Source organism: Notolabrus celidotus, chromosome 3 (genome assembly GCF_009762535.1).
Source record: "Notolabrus celidotus isolate fNotCel1 chromosome 3, fNotCel1.pri, whole genome shotgun sequence".
NCBI classification, from domain to species: domain Eukaryota; kingdom Metazoa; phylum Chordata; class Actinopteri; order Labriformes; family Labridae; genus Notolabrus; species Notolabrus celidotus.
This window is the reverse complement of record NC_048274.1, coordinates 17,360,047-17,381,011: the sequence shown is the minus strand read 5'-3', so window position 1 is coordinate 17,381,011 and position 20,965 is coordinate 17,360,047. Positions and strand designations below refer to the sequence as shown.

General features: G+C 36.9%; 2 protein-coding genes across 3 annotated transcripts; one reads left to right on the top strand and one right to left on the bottom strand.

Moving 5' to 3' along the window:
• Positions 1-2,109: 2,109 nt before the first annotated feature.
• syap1 (synapse associated protein 1) lies at positions 2,110-9,307 on the bottom strand. Its single transcript, XM_034680916.1, has 9 exons — positions 8,980-9,307; positions 8,562-8,680; positions 7,120-7,186; positions 5,456-5,529; positions 4,315-4,454; positions 4,068-4,216; positions 3,564-3,610; positions 3,289-3,445; positions 2,110-2,653 (listed from the first exon to the last, which is right to left on the bottom strand). The coding sequence occupies exons 1-9, from the start codon at positions 9,179-9,181 to the stop codon at positions 2,523-2,525; spliced, it is 1,086 nt and encodes a 361-aa protein (XP_034536807.1). The 5' UTR covers positions 9,182-9,307; the 3' UTR covers positions 2,110-2,522.
• Positions 9,308-13,656: 4,349 nt separating this feature from the next.
• phospho2 (phosphatase, orphan 2) lies at positions 13,657-20,327 on the top strand. Of its 2 annotated transcripts, XM_034681005.1 has the most exons (5): positions 13,657-13,834; positions 13,939-14,053; positions 14,403-14,478; positions 14,906-15,000; positions 16,884-20,327. In XM_034681005.1, exons 3-5 carry the CDS (start codon positions 14,408-14,410, stop codon positions 17,441-17,443), a joined length of 726 nt encoding a protein of 241 aa, XP_034536896.1. In that variant the 5' UTR covers positions 13,657-13,834; positions 13,939-14,053; positions 14,403-14,407; the 3' UTR covers positions 17,444-20,327. The 2 variants fall into 2 exon arrangements, with proteins under 2 accessions (XP_034536896.1, XP_034536895.1); XM_034681004.1 differs by lacking the exon at positions 13,939-14,053 and having other exon boundaries at positions 13,659-13,834.
• The last annotated feature ends 638 nt before the right edge of the window (positions 20,328-20,965 follow it).

Below are 20,965 nucleotides of genomic sequence, written 5' to 3'. Positions count from 1 at the left end.
CAATGCTTTTGTTTGTATATGTTCCTTATTCCTTTTATAACTGAACATCTCTTGAAAGCATTTCTCTCTTTGCTTCCCTTTGTTGTTGCTTTGATCTTGTTATCAGTAATTGATTCTTATCTTATTTGTTTTGATGCACAAGCAAAGAATCATAAAACCAAAAGTTATAAAAGAAACCTGAATGTACACCTGGAATGAATGTCTGTAAAAGAACATTGCTCAATGAAAAAATATTTGAATAAAAAGAAAGTTGTGGTATTTGCGTCGTTTCTGTTTCAAGGGGATGGACAAAGCTCCACGAAGGAGAGCTGAATGAGGTCAGAAATATCAACATTATTATTCCTGCAGAAGTCCTTTACACCTTATCTAACATTACCTTCAAAGTAAATGTTCGATTTAATGTGAGTAATCACAAATAAGAAAGCTAATGTTTTAACTGTGAATTTAAATGCTCAGTTGAAAGTTAATTTGTCCAGCAAAGGGCTAATTTGCATAACCACGCCTCCATTGCGCGTAAGCCCATAAACAACTCGCTGATCTCCCAGTGAATAGGACAAGGGAGGTCAAAATAGATTGTTTCTAATAGAATGTCTCTTAGGCAAGGTATGGGCCCTTTCAGACAGTATATAGTGGAGGAGATGAGGGGCTTTTGAGTGACCAGGGTTGATTACATCAAAGGTCCCCAGCTGGGCTCTGTGCCACTGTGATTACATAGTTGACATCTTGGGCCTCTCATCCATCAGGATGACCTGGAAAGTAAATTTACGTGACGTAAAAGAGCAGAGGGAGTAACAAAAGAGACATGGATCTGAATTTGGCTGAATAAAAAGAAGAAAAATGAACACAACTTTTAACATAGACACCTAAATAATACCAGTTTGGTTATACTTTTTTCCCCAAATATTTGTCAGTGGGAGCTGAAATTAGATCAACGCAAAGAAGTAATTTCAATACATTGTCCTCAAAAACATACCCAGGTGCATCAAGGCTAAGATAAACCTCAAAGAGTGACGTTTTAAACATTCCCCAAAGAAGAGAAAAAAACAGTGGACTGCTCATGCTCAGGCCCTTTGACTATGAGTGACCCTTGGATGCTGATGTTAGACACTGATATTGCACAGACATCACTTAATGGTTTCTGAAGAGGGATTTTGAAGCAAAAAGATGGGTTGCCGTATTGGAAAAGCTGACTCAACCTAGCTTTTGGTCAATAAAACTGTCAAGGAGGTAGAGTTGAGGCCTCATTGCAAACAGATACCTTGTGTCCGTCTGTCAGTCAACTCATCCACGCTCCTCATCACTCAGATCTATACATAGATGATAGTCTTAATCTTTTCAAAATAGGTGAGTTAGAAAAAAGGAAAATATTGTGCAGTGTGTATAAATAATCAAATAAGCATTTCAGATCAAAACTGATTATTTCTTTATTTTTTCTAACTAAGCTACTGGCATGTTTAACTATGCTGTAAATTGGGTATTTAGAATGGTTGTTAATAAGCTTCCTCACCGATTTCTCCATGAAATCTGGACTCAACATTTAAACGTGTAATCAACGTCTAGTCTGTGAAACATTAACTTTACATTAGTTTGTATTGTCTTTTTTTAAGCAGCCATAGTTTTCTTATAAGTATTGTTTATATGGAAAAAGTGAGGACTCATGTGCACCCCTCATGTAACTACAGGCAATATCTAACTATCTTAGAACCTTTGGGAGTTTCGATTTTCATTCAGGCACTTACTAAAAAATGTCTTCTTTACGTGTAATTTTAGGATTCAAACTGTTTTCTAAATCAAAAGCAGGAGTTACTAATCATTAAAATTGAATAAATGCACAAGGACAAAGCGATCAAAGCTACAATTTACTATAATTTAATATTAGAAAAAAGGACATTTATCACTTTGGGGCCTGTAGTTCTCTTGGTTGTGTTCACCTTTATCACATTTACTGTATCCCGTTTGTATTAACAGATAAATATTTATTAAAGGCTGACAGATAAAACAGTTCATATACAGTATTTCAGTTGCAGAGAAAGGAAAGCAAACATGCTCAAAATGCATTACAAAATGTAAAATACCAAGCAGATGTAATGACAGAGAAAAGCAGTTGAGAATAGTGTTAGAGTCCTCTTTATTTACATAAATGTATCTTCTTTACATTTGACTTTACTCTACTATAGCAACACTAAGACTTTACTGTACAACCCACCAGAAAGCAGCAGTGGAGACGGATAAATTGTTGTGTTTCAAAACAGCCCCAGCTATTATAAAATGCATGATGCTTGCATTTGAGTGCCATCTAGTGGCTGTTTCCCATTGAAAACAGAGTATGGGAAACAAACTGATACAACTGCCTTAGGAGGGCGCAGTTTCTGCTATCACTGGATCTACACCTTCATCACATACAGGAGAATGTTTACTAAATCATCATCACAGTTTTAACAGACGGAGGATCTGAACAATCATCCTGGATTTTTCTTCTTTCTACATCGGGTCATCAAATAGCAGACAGATGCAGTGGACATCTAGCTGTCATCGGCCTGGAGCATCTTCTCGATCTCTTGGTCCCATTGGTCGTCTTTGTTGTCTGACTCGGTCACCACCTCGTACTCCTGGAGCTCCTGCTGCAGCTCCTTCTCCCAGTCTGCTGACTCATCTTCATGAAAAGGAGGGGGGCGGTTAAAGATTAACCAAGAACACAGACTCACAACACACAAATCTGTATGCACAATTAAGATTGTAAATAATGTACCGGCAATAATCTCATTTCGTACCTGACCTATTCTGCTCCACCTGTTTTATATTTCTGTTTGCATTAGCATTCAGACTTTAAAAGTTTCTATTTACCTATATTAGATGCTCTTTTTGTTGCTCTTACTTTGGTTATGTAATTTTGAATTTATTTGGCTGTAAAATTTCTTTCAGTATGAATAAAGTTCAGTCTCACCTAATCTTAATGGCTACTGAAATTCACTTTCTATTCTCCCTCCCTTCATTTGTCCTTCATTTTGTTTCTATTTGATGTTTCATTTTACTTTGATTCTCTCTGAGACCTTCATAACTCATATTCTCAGTCTGTAACACCAAGGTTTCTTTTTCTATCTCATCTTATTGTATCTTAAAGACAACCGAAATGAACTTGTCTTTTTTCTCGTTTTATTTTCAGTTTGATGTTTTACGTCTACATCAATCATATTTGATAACTCTTTTACTCACTCTCTCAGTTTTTGTATTGTCTACCATTTGTATAGTCATCAAATTGTCATCTCATTGAAATAGGGAAAAACCAACCATCAGGAGTTGAGACACTGTCCTTCTTATCTAGCACCAGCTGCTCCATCTCTTTCCTCAGGTCCTCCTGGTCAATGGCTGTCGAATCGAAAGCGTCGCTAACAAACTCAGACACTCCAGGACTCGTTGACATCTCCTCCTCCTCTTCTTGAAGTGGCTGAGAAAGACAAGGTCGGGGAAGAACAAAACTTTTTCAGCCCCTACTTCCTGAGCCTTTGAATGATAGACTGAAGTTATGAAAGTGTGCATGCACATATTAGTTTTGGTCCTCTTACCTTCTGTACGCTGCTGATGGAAACTGGAGGAGTTTTTGGTCTGACGTCTGTAAAAAATAAAAATACAGTGCTGTTGATTTTCCAAATTTCAATACTGACATATGATAGCTCAAGTCAATGACCTGTGTCCATTTAGTTACATTTTGTGTGATTTAGTGATTTTTCCAAACATTTGACTGTGGCATTGCACAAAATATTTAGAAATGCTACACACGGTAACAAGGAGCTGAACTGACTGTGGAACTGGGAAATTAATTGCTTCTGAATTACTTAGATTTAAAATACAAACTGAGCTGACAGCCATCTGTATTGCTGCTGCTCAATAACTATTTATTTTTGTTATGCATCTTAAAAAATGTTATTGAACTGTAGAACTTGAAATACATCAACATTGGACCTTGTACTGGCATTGGCAAATACTGTTGTTAATAACAGCTGAAATGACCCCCCCTTCAGCACCCCTGCTATTGTAGTAGCATGGATGTGACAGTATGCAGGTCTGACCTATTAAGACGATGTCATCCGACGACACACTGGCACCTTTGTCCTCGCCGTCCTTCTGCTGCTGAGCTGCGAGCGCCGTGAGCTGAGCTGACTGTTTGACCAGAGAGACTCGATAGAAATAATTCCTCCAGAAAACATCCTCCTTCACACTGTAAAACATAAACACATCCCCATCCATCTTATAAAGCAGCTCAGGAGAGAAGCTTTAAACACACACACATACAAAGGATCCTGGAGGATTACTGACTGTTTAGGAACCAGGTCGAAGCGCATGCGGTTGAGAAGCTGGTCTTCTTCCAGCATCACTGAAGCCAGAGGATACATCTGCTCCATGTCGAAGTGGAACTGAACGCCAGCTGGAGGGTCACGCAAGAAGTTCCTCTTGTCCTAGAATACGCAGCCAGAGACATACACCTATTTCATATGTGCACTTCTAAAACAAAGACATGGCATATATAAGGACTCTGCAAAAATTCTAACATTTAAAATATATTCAAGATGGCTGGGTAAGTAGGTTCCCCTGTGAGCTGAGGAGAAGGAGGCAAGGACGACGTGCTGGTATTGAGGTGCAAGCTAAGAAAAGATGACATCGACCTGTCCTTCCACCCAACGTTATGGGGAATGTAAGATCTATCTACGATAAGGTGGACGAGCTAACCCAGCACCAGAAGGAATACTGGCAGAGTAGCATGATGCTAACAGAGCTAACACTGGACACGAAAGCCACACTGGAAGGATTTCACCTGCTGTGGGCTGACAGGATACAGGAGAGCAAGACTGAACACACTGGTGAAGAAGGCCAGCTCAGTCCTGGAACCTGTGGAGGTGGTGGCTGACAGAAGGATTATGGCCAATCTGTCGTCTTTGATGAACATTTCTTTTTTAGATATATATTCTGATAGATTAGATATATATTTACATAGAGTGGTCTAGACCTGCTATGTTTGTAAAAGCGTCTTGAGATAGCGTTTGTTGTGATTTGGCGATATACAAATAAAGATTGATTGATTGATTGATTGATTGAAAGTAGAGTCTGACACCAAAATGTCAATTTTCACCTTCATTCCATGTTATGTTACCTCATGCAATCACAGAATCAACAAGAGTGGAAAAGAATGTGCTGGTGAGCAGAAAAGAGTGTGAACAAGCTTCATTATGTTCATAAAGACTGTGACTTGAACCTGCTGTGTATGCAGATTGAATCAACCCAACCTCTTGCAGAAATTGTACTGGGGGGGTAGTGTAAGTGTGATAATTAGAAAGATTTGTCTGTTAACATTCACACATGCAGCTCATCCTGCAAATTGTATGGGGGTTAGAAGGATACATTTTTCTAAAAACAGCTATTCTGTTGCTAGCAGATACGTTCATGTTGAGTCATTTCTTACTGCTGATAGAGCCAGAATCTGTTGCTGGATTGTCTCCTCCTCGTTGTATCCGACCCAGGGAGGCACTGCTGCTTCTTAACAGACATAAGCACACAAAATCAAATCCGACATGTAAATATACAATCAGGAAAAGTAACTGACATAAAAACACAGGACCAGACAAAATAAACTCCTGATAAGTCTTTCAACACACAAGTCACTAGACTCATCTTGTACGTAAAAATGCTAAACCTAAGACCCGAAATCAACACATTTCCAATTATTACTGCCTGAACAATACATATTCAAATTTATATTGACATTTTAAAGGTCTTAATCATGTTTGATACTTTACAATGTTGGGACACTTCAATAAGATAAGATAAGATCAGATAAGATAAGCTATTACTTTATTGATCCCCCAGGGGGGAAATTCAGTTGTTACAGCAACCCAGACATAAGTAAAATCAAGAAGAAGTTTCAATAAGTAAAATAAAATAAAATAAAATAAAATAAAATAAAATAAAAATAGATAAATAAAGATGAAATACAATTTAGATATATACAATGTTACAAATGGAATTTAGATTAAATAGCAGTAATTACAGGCAGTATTAAAAAAATTTCAGTAGTGACAGGTTGACATGGTGGGTTATTGTTGGTAATGACAGATTAAGCAATAAATAAAATAAATATGGGTATATAATATGACCGTGAGTTGTAGTAACCAATAATAATGTAATATAACATATTATAATACAGCAAGATAATTATATAATATAATATATTATGCATTATAATGCCAGAAGCAGTCAAGAGCGCCTGAATAAATCATGTGCATCAGACACAAGCAGAGAGCGTTCCTTGTAATGACACATTTTTTAGTTTAAATTTTAACATGAGATTTTTTCTGTCCGACTCCTTTCTAATTTTTATGTTACCCTATCCTTTCTTAAAGTCCTATCTTTCCCCAAATTTTCAACTGTTTAAATCTCACTCGTGATCTTTGGTCAAACCAAGGATTTTTTAAGATATAGTACATCGACTTCCCTGGTATACATTTTCCTCGGGTGATCCGTCATGTGACCCTATGCATGGAATGTATGATATTTCTAAAGATCATCTATATTGTTTGCTTTATGTTCTTATATTTAGATTGCTAAACTTGAAAAGCCATATAGAAGTGATGGCGCCTTTTTAGCTCTTTAGAGTAAACTAAACTTGATCTACCGCTTCTAGTTTCAAAATAAAAGGTATAACAATAACACATAGTGATTGGTGGTAAAATATATCATTTGAATGTCAGACACTTCCCTCTGACAGCTGAAAAGGTCAGCAGTAGATATTGACTCGTTCTTTCTCTGACAGCAGAAGCTGATGGCAGTTTAGATGAATATGTATAACCTCTAACTCTTATATTGACAGATCAGAGAGTACCACTTTAGGTAAATATGAAGCTAAACATCCTCATAAAGCATGTAAAGCCTTTTAAGTACTATACTAACTATAAAATCTGTCTGTTTGGATTTGCTGTTGCTTATCTCTGCTGTCAAAAATTTGAATTTTACATTTAATTACTGCATTACTGACATCCTTCTTCTCATCCAGTCTTTAGGTGCTGGTACTTAAAGATCATCTGAGCGATCACTCAGTGGACTGTCTCTTTTTTCTCCTTCATGTTTTACCTGATTTTTTTGACTTCTTCTCTTGGACAAACTTCTCTTGCTCTTTTTGGAAGTCTCCAAGAAAAGTCTGAAACACAAACAAAAACATGTTAAGAAGAGGAGAGGGGTAGTAGTTGTATTTCATTGTCCCCCTGCCCAATACTTGATTATTATTAGAAAAAAACCCAGCAGCAATGATAACTAATTCTCAATCGCAAAATCGATGCCAGAGATAACCTGATCACACACATCCTCTGATAAATCTGTGGAAAGGAGTCCTGCACATTTCTCCTCATTGGAAGCTGTTGCAAAAAAATATTTTCCATCTCAGGCTGGACTTGAGAGTGAGGAAATAATGACGGTTAGCAGACACAGATGTGAGAGCAGACTTAGGAGCTACTGGACCCCAAGCATCTCTGATATCATTAAAAGATTCAGAGAATCTGGAGACATCTCTATACAAAAGGGACAAGGCTGAAAAAAAATACTGGATGGATCTTCAGGTCCTCAGACAGCATTGAACAAAGAACAGACCTGACTCTAGTGAAAATCACTTCTAAAAACAATGTCTGTGAACACAGTTTGTTACTGCATCCACAAATGTAGGCTGAAAGTGTAACTTGCAAGACAATGTCTGTAGGTATTACAACAGCACGACTCTGTAGTAGTAGAATCGAGGTGCTAAACTGGCGTGCCTGCAGCTCTGACTTGTCACCTATTAAACACGTCTGGTGCATTATGACACAACAAATGAGACCCCAAACTGTTGAGCAGCTTAAATCCTATATCAGATAAGAAAGCGACATTTAACTTCCAAAACACAGAAACTGGTCTCGTTTCAACATTTGATATGTTGACTTTGCACTATTTTCAATAAATATGGGCTTCAAATGATGTGAAAGCCATCAAAATCTGTTTTTGAACATTATGTTCGTTTCTCAGGGACAGCAATAATGTTCCTGGGTCAACTTGACCCGGGATAGTTGCAAAGAAACATTTAGAATTTGACGCCTCTGACCCCTTTTAGCCTCCACTTTGACTGCAGGGTCAAATTGACCCACAACCAGTATGTATGTAATATAAACATGCAGGGGGGGGGTTGCAAATGTATGAAATGAGCCATTTTCATTTTATATGTTGTTTAAGCTAATTAGGCCAAGCAGAAGAAGTTCCATGGCGAAAAAATACTTTTAACATTTTTTTTTTAGATTTTTGAATTTTAAAAAGGGTCAATTTGACACGCAACATTGCAGGAGGGTTTAACCTTTGTTATGGAATTTGGGTCGTTTTTGGTCGCTGGATAATAAGCAGGATATGTTTAGTGAACAGACCACCACTCTGTAGTTGGGTGCTGCTCACAGCTTTCACCAACAAAACCCCAGAGGTAGGTCATTCCTCAAATAAATCACTTGAGTTGTCTGAATACTGCCAAACTTGTCAAACGAGCCTTAAGAGCAGCTCGCCTTGTCTATGATGCCGTCAATCTTTCCTTCTTCCACAGACTTCTTGATGGTCTGCGCTGTCTCTACCACGGACTCAGAGATCTTCTTTGTGGCACTGGAGGCAAAGCTGAAGATGTAACCTTTGACATGGAGGGGAAACACAAGATGATAGGGTCAGCATTAGTTTGTGAAAGATCAAATATAATTCTGTAAGCTTGGGGCAACAAAGAAAAAAAGTGAAAACAAAATATGAATGACATTTTTAAAAAAAGGGAGACAGAAATGTGGATTTATTTAACCTTAAACCTTATTATTCTGATTCCACGAGCTTATCATGAGACATACAGACACATAACATGAGACAACCTGCTCATTAACTGGATTACGTCATTTCATTTAGAAGTGACTCCAACTGTGAAATAAAAGAGTTGTATCTAACCACCAAGTCCTTTGGTCTCCTCGGAGTTCTCCTGGTTCTCCTCAGGTTCTTCGTCGTGGTCAGCTGGTTGTTGTTTGTTTACCTCATTTTGTGCCTCCACCACCTTCTCTTCCTGCTCCACTGTCAGCTCCTCTGTGTCCTCCGACGTCTTAGTGAACGTCGGGTTCTCAAACCCCAACCACGTCCCGAAGCCCTTGAACATATTTATCGAATAAAATAACAGTTTACCTTCAATAGGAGATGTATGACAGGCTAAACAGACAGGCTGGCTCTGGACTTTAGCAAACCAGGAACTAGCCCAACAGGATTTCTTCTTCTGTGGTCGCTTCCGCAAGATTCAAGATATCTGTTTGCTGCCACCCAGCGGCCCAAAGGATGAATTGATGCCTTCTAGAGTTATTCTGGTCAAACCAGTCTATGGGTCAAACCAGACTGTATAAAAAATATAAAAATATATAATATAATATAATATAATATAATATAATATAATATAATATAATATAATATAATAATTTTAATAATAATAATAATAATAATAATAATAATAATAATAATAATAATAATAATGTATATAAAACTTGTAGTTCAACTTTTGTCACAAAAGTAAGGTGGCCCTGAAGGACAAAACAAATTTACAAAAGATGAAACACTTTAACAAAGTTGGAGACAAATTTACATTTTGGGAAACATTTTTACATTTTATAAAACAAAATTACATCAGCAAAACACTTTTACCAAAGCCAAAACAAATTTACAAAAGATGAAACACTTTTACAAAGCTGGAGACAATTTTACATTGGAACACTTTTACCTTTTCTGAAATAAATTAACATTCATCTGGATTCTGACACATGATGAAGGTTTTTTGGATATATGACGGAGCTTTTACAGAGACATGATGCGCTTTCATCTGAGGTCGGACACCTCAATCTGAGACCTGAGGATGTCCTGATATGTAAACCATGTCCATCTCCATTTGGTTTCTCTCCATCAAAACAAACTAAATGACCCCTCACTCCATCACCGGTATTTGGTACATTCCCTTTCTGTAAAAATTAAATGTTAATTTTTTTCAGAAATGGTTAAAGTGTTTCATCTTTTGTAAATTTGTTTCCCTAAATGTAAATTTGTTTTGGCTTCGGTAAAAGTGTTTTGCTAATGTAATTTTGTTTTATAAAATGTAAAAATATTTTCCAAAATGTAAATTTGTCTCCAACTTTGTAAAAGTGTTTCATCTTTTGTAAATTTGTGTTGTTCTTCATGGCCAACGTACAAAAGTAACTTGCTGTGTACCTGTACCCGATGCTGTGGTAGGATTGCAAAGGGGTGGAACATTTCCTGTAAATTTCCATGGGAATTAACTGGGAATTGAGTGTGATTTAATGGAAAGGTATCATATCGAAGCATAAATATTTGTTTTGTTATAAGCAGACATCCATCCAAAATAATACAATTAGAAACAGATTTATTTATAAGTAGAACTTTATCAAGTGTTAAATATTTTATTGAACAATCAATTCTTTCATTGAAGAACAAAAACATGAATGTTGAGTTAAATATTACTCATCCCCCCCGACCCAACCCATTCAAGAATTAACAAAAATGCAATCCCAAAAAGTCCCATTCAACATGCAAATAAAAAAGCATCTTCCCTCAAGCTTCTCAAGCCTAGCCTCTGCAGGATTCTAGAAATCATCTGTGCATGTGATGGAGGAATGCACTGTGCATGGAGGGGGCGTGGTCTCAATAGCCCTGCAGTAAGCAGTGTGCTATGTGCACGTGATTAAGGAATAGCATAGATATTAAACTATACTTGCATGAAATCTGTTTTTTTAGCCAGGATTATGCAAAATTATATTTCCCCCAACTAAATTTAAGTTCCCTATTAAGAGCCAACCTTCAATTTAGTAAATTCCTGGTTTAATACCATAAATTTCCATGGAAAGTTTCCAATCTAGAAAATTCCCTTAATTTTGCAACCCTATGCTGTGGCCGGTCATACTTTAAAAATGTTTATGAGTGCAATACATTTGCAATACTATTTCACAATCATTGCATTGAATGTAAACCCGCTCTTTTGAGACTTGAAAAAAATATGAAAGAAGTATGACTAACCAAGGTTGTTATCAAAGGTGTTCTCAGAGCGATCCTGGTGCCAACATGTTCAAAAGTAGGAAAATACATGGAAAAGTGCCCTCTAGATGCCCCACCTGTGTAAAATAAACAAAAACACTGACTACAAAAATGATAGTACATGGTTTAGATCAGGGGTTCCCAAACTTTTCAGCCGTAACCCCAAAAATATAGGTGCCAAAGACTTGCAACCCCCACTGTCTCTCAAAGTGATTTAATGTGGCTTCATGTAGCTGGTCTGCAGAAAACTCTCGAAAACTAGCCTACCTATATGAGCATGTGGTTTGTTTCCTGTGCTGTTATGTATTAACCTACTGCTACTGATGCTTTTGATAATTAACTGTTCACTAACCCTAAACTTAGGATGAGTCATCTGGCAAACAGAAAAGCAGAAAACTCATTAAATTTTCTATTTTCAAGGTTTTATTTCAAGGTTAGCTACTATTTTTGCCGATATTTTTTTTAATATAAAGGGTAAAATGTACTATTTTTAGATAACTTTTGTCATTCCATTTTTTTTGTTGCATTTTTTCAGTATTTTTTTGTTAAACACAAGTTAACAAATTATATATAAGTAATACAAAACCAACAAAGAGAAGACAAAATTAATAAATACAAAAAAATAAAATAATATTAACATAAACAAACAAGAATAATTAACAGCACAAACAAGTAAGATAAACACAAGACAAGAAGGTAAATAAACACAAATAAATAATAATAATAAGAAACATTTTTAGATAACTTAAAAAACGACCCCTCCATTTGGAGAGGCACCCTACTGCAGGCAAGATGGCGCCGCCACAACATCCACACCGGAAGTCCATACCGGAAGTCCATACCGGAAGTGATTCTTTAACCCCCTCTCTACCCAATGCCGGATGCTTCGAACTGGAAGTTTCTTCTTCGTGTAGCGTATTGATTGCATTAGTCTGTCGCTGCTAAATCAATTAGCAGAAAGCTAATTGTGATAGAGAGAGTGAGTGAGAGAGATCCCGCTGTGTATGAAGAACAGAATAATGTAGAGTGTTAGTGTGTGTGGGGGGAGGGGATGAGAAGGAAAAGACTGTAAGTAAGAGGGAAAATACACTCAAGCTGTACACAGAGATCTATATTCACCACAAAAACAACAGAGGCTCCCCAGAAATGTGTACTGTACATCTATCATCAGTGGCTGACAGTGGTGCCTCAAGTTGAAATATTTTAGTCCTAATATTCTATGTTGATTTGGAGTTTGTAATAGCAAAAGTGCATTGTTCTTTTTCAAGTACAACATTATCAATACAAAAGGGTTAAGACATCATACATATAACATTAAAAGAACATAAAATAAAGTATAATTCTACATTTCAAGTAGGGGTTGGATGGAAAGAAACAGTAGCTATGTATACATTTGCAGTTTTTCTAGTCATTCTAATTGAAGGTTCCAACTTCAATGTTTTCATGGACGCCAAATAAAGTGATCTTGTTAAGACAGTGGTGTACATGCATCAAGCATTCAATCTGAATAAAACTGTTTGACAAGCTCAGAGTGTTTACGCCCATCTAATGTCTCAAAATAGAAGGAGAAACCATTCCCTCCGTTTGTTCTTGTGGTTAATGAACACCCCTGTCACTGTGTCATTGTAACGTGTTACAAATTATGTTAAAAAAGAAACAGTCACCACACACCTCTACATTTTCCTCCTCCACTCGCCCCTGCACCATAGATAACATTCTGCTCTTCTCTCGTGACTGTGGATCTACTCTGGATCTGTATTTCATTCATTCATTAATCTATACATGTGATCACATAGGCAGACAGCATGCAAGGTAATTTGGAACAAACACTACAGCAAACTTAGATAATGTGACAAGTCCCCATGGAAAGAGACTCCTGCACGCTGCACAGTTATCATAATGAACCTGTGGGGAACAGCTGTGCAGGAAGGAAGAGGGGTCACTGGGGGAATCAGTCAAAGGCAAGCAGGTGTGCAGGGGCAGGACACACACCACAGGTGAGGTACAGTCAGGCTAACACAACATAAAATAACATATGACCCAGACAAAACAAGAGAGGCATATGCAGATGTCATCACGGCAGCATCATAATCAGCTTTAAGTATTTCAACACACACTCGGAACAAAAGGCTGTGCATGGCTGAGACGTTAACACTATAACTTAGTGATTCGTGCAGGCTTCTAAGTAACTTGAATTCTCAACAGCCTATACACTTTTGGAGTCAATCAACTAGTCAATAATACTGATACGATTAAAATGTAAGTGCAAAAAAGTTCATAGAATTACGCGTAAACCTACGTGTTTTTGAAGGCTTTTATTTTGCGTTCACGTTCCTGTTTTTCAAGGCTTTTATTTTTTTTGAAGGCTTTTATTTTTGTAACTTCTGGTATGGACTTCCGGTGTGGGTGTTATTGCAATGTTTTTAGCTGTGTAACTTCCGGTATGGACTTCCGGTATGGACTTCCGGTGTGGATGTTGTGGCGGCGCCATCTTGCCTGCAGTAGGGTACTCTTGTCCATTTGTGTCTCGCGGCTCGCGACCGACCATAGGCTCGCGACCATAGGCTCGCGACCCTCCAGGGGGTGTTACAGTGAGTACGTCAGTATAATAGCATCCCTTCGCCAGCAGGGGGCGATAATGAGCCGACTCTTGTAGAACTTCTCTCTATGCAACAACACAAGGAGGAAGAAAACCTGGTGGACTGATGTCATTCGGGCTCAGGTCGGTTTACCTTTTTTATCATCGTTTTACCTTTATATTAAAAACTGCATCTATAATTTAACCTTGAGTGTAGTCTAGTGTAAACATAATTCAATCCTCGACAGTGATCTGAATCTTCAGAGCGTTGTTTTAAAGATCAGCCGGTCTGTGAGGCAGCTTACTCGAGGAGAGAAGGCTGCACCAGACGTCTTATTACAAAAACAAGTGATTCTAAACAAAGTAAGATTTAAAATAACTTCTCTGTTGATTATAAATTAAAAGTTAACACATTGGGATTGATTCGGGTGTTGTGATAGATTCGGCGTACAGATGAAAGCGACGTAGTGAGAGAGGAGTGTGTTTTGGACTCTGGTACTTGTGCTGGAGTTAGATAAGAGCAGATAATGTTGAAAACTAGCCACATCTCCATTTAGACTTGTCAGTTCACATATTTTAAAAAAACATGTCCAATCAGACATAATTACGATGGTGTACATGTTTTATTCTTAGTGTGAAGTATGAATTGTTTTGCTGCAGCAGGGATTGCTGTACATGATTATTTGGTTGACACTGTTTTTTCCCTTTTCAGGTATAATGAAGACTCTGATGGTATTCGATTTCGACCACACAGTGGTTGATGACAACAGTGACACCTGGGTGATAAGGTAAAAGAAAACATTTTCATTGGACCAGTAAGCCAATCTACAAAAGAGGAATAGGGCCATTGAAAAAACAAAAAAATAAGGTCAATTTTTTTATTATTATTATTAATATTCTGAGAAAAAAAGTCAGAATTCTGACTTTTTTCTCATAATAATAATAATAATAATAATAATAATAAAAATGTTTTTTTTTCAGTGGCCCTAATCCTCTTCCGTACCAATCATAATGAGAAAAACAAACAAGTTTGATATGTTTTTTTTGGCCAAGAAATGTATCTGTAAACGATAGGATTTAACTTTTTGTATCAGGACATCAGAAAGCACACTGACAGGATTACTCAAAGATCAAACATGGCTCACTTTATTTAATCACAATAAAAGTACCCACCTGTTTATTCACTGTGGGTCTTTTTTGTCTCTCTCCTTTCAGATGCCTCCCTGGTGAGAAACTTCCTGACTCTGTGGAAAACTCCTACAGAAAAGGCCATTGGACTGAGTTCATGGGCCGAGTGATGAAATACATTGGTGAGAATTGTTTGATTTAAAAAAAAAAAAAAGGATTACACGGCAGTGTTAAAAATTTAATATTGATTGGTCAGTATGTAGCAACATTTCAAAGCAACATTTTATAACTTCTCAATAACGTGATCAAACCTGTGAAGTACAGAACATTGATTTAACACTAATCACTGACTACTGTAGACTAATGAATAAAGAAGTCTGTTAGATTTGATATTTGTGAAGGATGGGAAAACTGAGAAAAGAGACAGACAGACAGAGCAGAGAAGAGGAAGGAGTGGTTAAAGCATACCTGCCAACATTGGACTGTGAAAAATATGGAGATTTTCTGGAGGATTGTAAAATCAGCCTATACCCAGCAAACCTGTTCATATATGACCCTGAACTGCAGATTAATACATTTAATAACTGGATATCTAAGTCAAATACTTCAAATGTCTCTTAATAAACATATACATTTTAAAATTAATGTGTTACAAATGTGACAAAATACATACACATGTTGAAGAGTGAGAGTAGAGTGGGCCACTGCAGTGAGGAGTATCGCACTCATATTCCAGGTAGGTTTGCGTTGACACCATATTATGATGTTAATACCATTATTATTTCAATGAAGGAGTCTCTGTAACATGAATCTACATCTCTATGTGCTTTTTAAAGTCATTTATCTGGGTCCTTTAAATCATATTTATTACCTACAGCTAAATGTTATCTGACCTACAGTAACCTCTGCATCCCCAGCTCTGCTGCTTTCTGCTCTTTATTTAAAGAAGGAAGAGATTTCCTCTGCATCTCCACCTGAGGTTATCAGGTAGAGTTTAGTGATTTAAAAACTTCACCTTGTGAAGTTATTGTGATAGTGACACTGTCAGCACTCTGTCATCAGATTCACACAGCTCTAAACTCTCCTGATGATCTTTAAAGAGGATGCTGCGTTATTGCACATCACAACTTAAGTTAGCTAGCAAGAACAGGGCTAACCCACTTTAATGAGGGATGGATCAAATCTTTAAACAGAGCAGAGGTTTGTTGAACTCATAACAATTTGTCTAATAGACACTTCAGCTACGGGTGTCACAGATCTGCCTGTCGCTCGGTGTCTGTGTTTACCTGCTGTCAGAAACTATCTCATGCAGCGTCTTTTAGATCAAACCATCTACAGGGAGAGGAGGGGTGGACGTTTTGGGGGGTTTGAATATAAGGCTCAAGCAGAGGACTTCTTGAAAAAGAAGTTGAGGGACACTCATTTGATTGACATCAACGTGAAATAGGGAGATTGTTGGGAGACTACAACGTGCTGGTGAAACACAGGAGCACATTCAGTGCAAGACTGATCCCCCTAAATGCACCACAGAACGCCACAGGAAGTCATTCCTGACTGTGGCCATCAGACTACACAACTCCTCCCTCTGATGACTGAACTATATCCTGTACTTCCAGCACTTTTGTACATAGATAATTCTAACTATTCTAAGCTATAGTATATACTTAAGTATTATTGATTTTATTCTATTAATCTTTATTTTATTTCATCTTATTCATACTTATATCTTATTTTACTCCTTCTATTAATTAACTTTTTTTAATACTGTTTGTAAGAGCTCTGTAATGACTGGATTTCCCTCCCAGGGATAAATAAAGTATTTCTGATTCTGATATATGAATAAAATAATTTAAGAATCAATTGTTAGTAGCAGTTATTGCTCATTGACGTATTGAGTTTATCTGAGTTATAAGGATGTTATAGAGAAGCAGCCTCTTCAAAGTGAACAGGACCTTATCAGAACAGAACAGAACTTTCGCTGAATTTAAACATGAATACTGCCAAACTGCTATGAGTATTTTTTTCATCAACCCTCCTTCCTCCTCTTTTGCATGTGTCCCTCCAGGAGACCAGGATGTCAGCCCTGACAAGATCCGCAGTGTGATGGAGACCATCCCCTTCACAGCTGGAATGACAGACTTGCTGACTTTTATATCAGAGCATAAAAGCATCATCGACTGCATTGTCATCTCTGACTCCAACACCCTGTTCATTGACTGGATCCTCCAGGTATCAGGGCTCCAGGCAGCTGTCGACCAGGTCTTCACTAACCCAGCCGTGTTCAACCAGCTCGGGCACATGGAGGTGCAGTGCTGCCATTCTCATGACTGTGGCCGCTGCCCTGTCAACCTGTGTAAGAGAAAAATCCTGGAGCTATATCTGTCAGAGCAGTCTGACGGAGGTGTGAAGTATGAGCGGATATTTTATGTGGGGGACGGTGGGAATGATCTCTGCCCGGCCTTATGTCTGAGAGGGAACGATGTTGTGATGCCGAGGAAAGGATACACCCTGGAGAAACTGCTGGCCAGACTGGAGACTCAGGGAGACGACGCTTCTCTAAGAGCTAAAGTCATTGCGTGGAGCAGCGGCACAGAAATCCTTGAAGAACTAAAAGCCAGTATGTAGTTGTAGCAAAGACCTCTGAGTTCAAAATACATCTTCAATTTTTTACTGAGATATTGAACTTCAGCACATATTAGGTCTGAACACATGAGGGCAAATGCTGCTCTTTGTAATTGTCAAAAAAAAAAAATTATTTAAAGAGTGTGTATATTTTTAATCAAGTACTATCTTGATTTTTAAATAAGTCAGGTAAATTATAGTTGTTTTATTACTGATCCTTGATATTTGATGTGTCCGTAGAAATCTCTAAAGAACAAAGTTTGACTTAGAGTTATAATCAATTTGTGTCTTTTATTAAACAGAGTCCCGGGGATGACAGCACAAGAGCCCTTTTATGTAAACATGTACAGCACCAGATTATAACTCAGTGCAGGTCATAATTAGTATATCAATTAAGATCTTCATTGTTATCTATGCTCTAATTAAGAGTACGTGGGAAAAGAAAACTATAAAGTTGAGTGGATATGTTGAGCTGAAACTCAAGCCTCTAATCGAGACAGACAGAGGACTGGAGAGACCGTGTTTACTGAAACAGCAGCTTGTGCCATAATAAACGACCTGCTCTCAAACAAGTCTTTTGGCACAATAAAAGAGAAGTTTTGCATTTTGAGAAATAGAGTTCAGAGAGACTATTCAAACTAAACGGTCAACTCTTCTTGATCTGAAATAAATATCAATCATGCTGCAATCTTTTGATTGGAAAACCCAATGTATTTTTCTATTTCATGAATTAATGAAAGATCCATCTAAAACATGTTGCTGGCTAAGATTAGCGTGTATATTATTTGTTTATTATGTGTTATATTGTAATGCGCATGGAATAAGGAATATTGTTATTAAGTTGTTGTTTTTTATCAAATACAAAAAAAACTATAACATGAGATTGGCATTATATATCGACCATCAGTCAGCCTGCTCTTTAATTACAAATTATATAATTAAAAATAATATATTAGTTGACCACTAATTCAGACCTCCCTCATGTCTGGGCAGTAAATCTAAAATGCAATTATCAGCAAATCAACTTATCGTAAAGGCTGACAGTGGAAACTGAGAGCATTCAACATAAAAACCGTCTTGTTCAGTTTTTAAGAAGTTTCTGACAAATTGTATTTATCTGGGATTCAAGAACAAAATCTAAGAAAACTCAAGAGCAATCTTGTGCACTTCTGATTGCTGATATTCAATATTTCTGGATGATTTTATCCTTTATTAATCTCCTTTAGATTATTAAAAGACATTTATAAACACATGATTTAAACGTCACTTTTAATTTCAATAGTGCAATGTTTGGTCTGCTAAATGTTAAATTATGAGTATAAACAATCAGATGAGAATTGGCCTAAATGGCATGAAACGTTAAATATTTGGAAGCTTACGTAAGACAACAGTAAAGGCTACAATTTGAATCACAATATGTTGAAAGGAAACTTTTCTTCACAGTAACACGGACTGCCTTTTGTACAGCAGCACCAGTTATAAAAAAAAGTTGAGATATGGTCGGCATCTCTGATTTTGAATCAAACTTTTATTGCACTTCATGTCATGTGCGTCTTTTCTGATTTAAACTTTTCTACCTTTTCTGGTGACAGCGTTCTCTGAGCGAGTAATATCATCCAGTGTATCCGTCTGCGATTGGCCTTTTTGTTTCATATCTTCTACCGAGGCTCCAGAATAAAATGAATCAGCCTGTTTGTGTTTCACTTCCAGAAGCACTACCTCCACTTCAATCCTATGTGACCTCTGAAAGCACATGGCACTGCAGTCTCATGCTCTCACACGAGGGAGCATTTGTTTCCTATGTTACTTACAAAAGACTGTCTTGAGCTTCAAACATACAAGGACATGGCATTCAATAATTTAGAAACAGTTACGCATTTTAAGAACAGCTTCATGAATCTGCTTCAGACCTGTAAAGACCCATTCCAGAACAAAATTAGTAGATGTCTATGAATGAGAGCTGTTGTTCTGGAAACATTTTTAGCACACGTAAGGTAAATTTGTATTTTTATTTAATCAAAGGGGTATAATCTTTTTTTTTTTTAAGTAATTGTACAAGATCAAAAACAATAAGCACTCTGGCTGTCTTTGAGCATGTAGGTAGAACTTAGAGCAGGGCTTACTGTCTTTGTCGGCTAAGACAGACTCCTGACTCAGATTTAGACCAGATTTTTAAACAGTATTTCTGTGCAGCTCTGGTTAACATTAAAATTTATTCAGTCTGCCTTTAGACTAAATGAAGTCAAGGAATGAAACAGTATTCAACTGCTGAAACATTATCTAACTTACAGAATGAAACTATAAGTATTTTTAACAAGTCAGTGTTTTATTTTATGTACTTTTTAAAAATCTTTATAACATAACCGTTATAAAGCAGGAAGTCATACACATTAAACTGAGCTGATTCTGTTATTCCTAAGTGATTATGCTTTTGAATAATGTTTTCGTTCTCAGTATGGTGCTTTTAACACACATTGCTTTGTGTTTCAAAGTGTTTACCCTTCAATGTTATCAGAAGATGAACACCTCAGGTTTATAGTTTGTTATCATACATACAGGTTTGGATTAAGTTGACTGTGAGTTGACTTAAAGGCATTAATTTTATTTTTTACTACAGGAACAATTCCGTCTTCTTCAGCAGGAACTGCCAGAGAAACCGATTCAAGTATTAATCTTATCTGAAGTGATGTTTTTAAATCAATCCACACTTAAAATATTAGAGACGGTTTACTTATTAAAGTGGTTCAGGTAGTTAGGTAATCCTGGTCTTTTTTTCAGTTTAAACAACATAAAAATTAGAGAAAGACCCTTTTGGAGGGTTTGCTGAAAATGCCATGTTATTCTGATTCTTGTCATTCTAACGATGTGATTAAAACCTGGAAACCTCTGATGTCCTCATTGCTTGGTTAATTGATTGATTTGCTGACTCATTTGAAGAAAAACAAACCCTATTAACTGCATTACAAATAAACAAACAAAAGTGATCAATAACAGACAATTTAAGTTTTATATAATATATAACCTTTATTTAAACTTGAAAATTCACTGAGGTTGCCGTCATTTACAGTGACGCCAAGTGACACACAAGTTACACAAGTTACACAACAAAATACAAAATTCAAGGAAAAAACAGGAAGTTGCACAAATGCAAAAGCAATGATACAAATGTAGAAAATCCATAAAACACATGATAAACAGAGACTTTCACTTAAAACAGTTGCAGAAAAGTTGTGATCATCGATTTGAATTGTCATAGTTTGGAAGACTATTGATCTCTAAGAATGTTGAAGGTTATAGGAAAAGGCAGGTTTTCCAAATTTACAGTAGACCTTTAGTGTAAGACAGTCATTTAAATAAGTTGGATAGGGAACGGAGTTCCAATCCAGCATCATAGTAATATAAGATGGTAGTTTACCAACAAGGGCATTGTAAATTAACAAAAAACAATGTTTGACATTCGATTGACAGGGGCGGCTGTGGCTCAGTGGGAAGAGTTGGTCGTCTATCAATCGGAAGGTTGGCAGT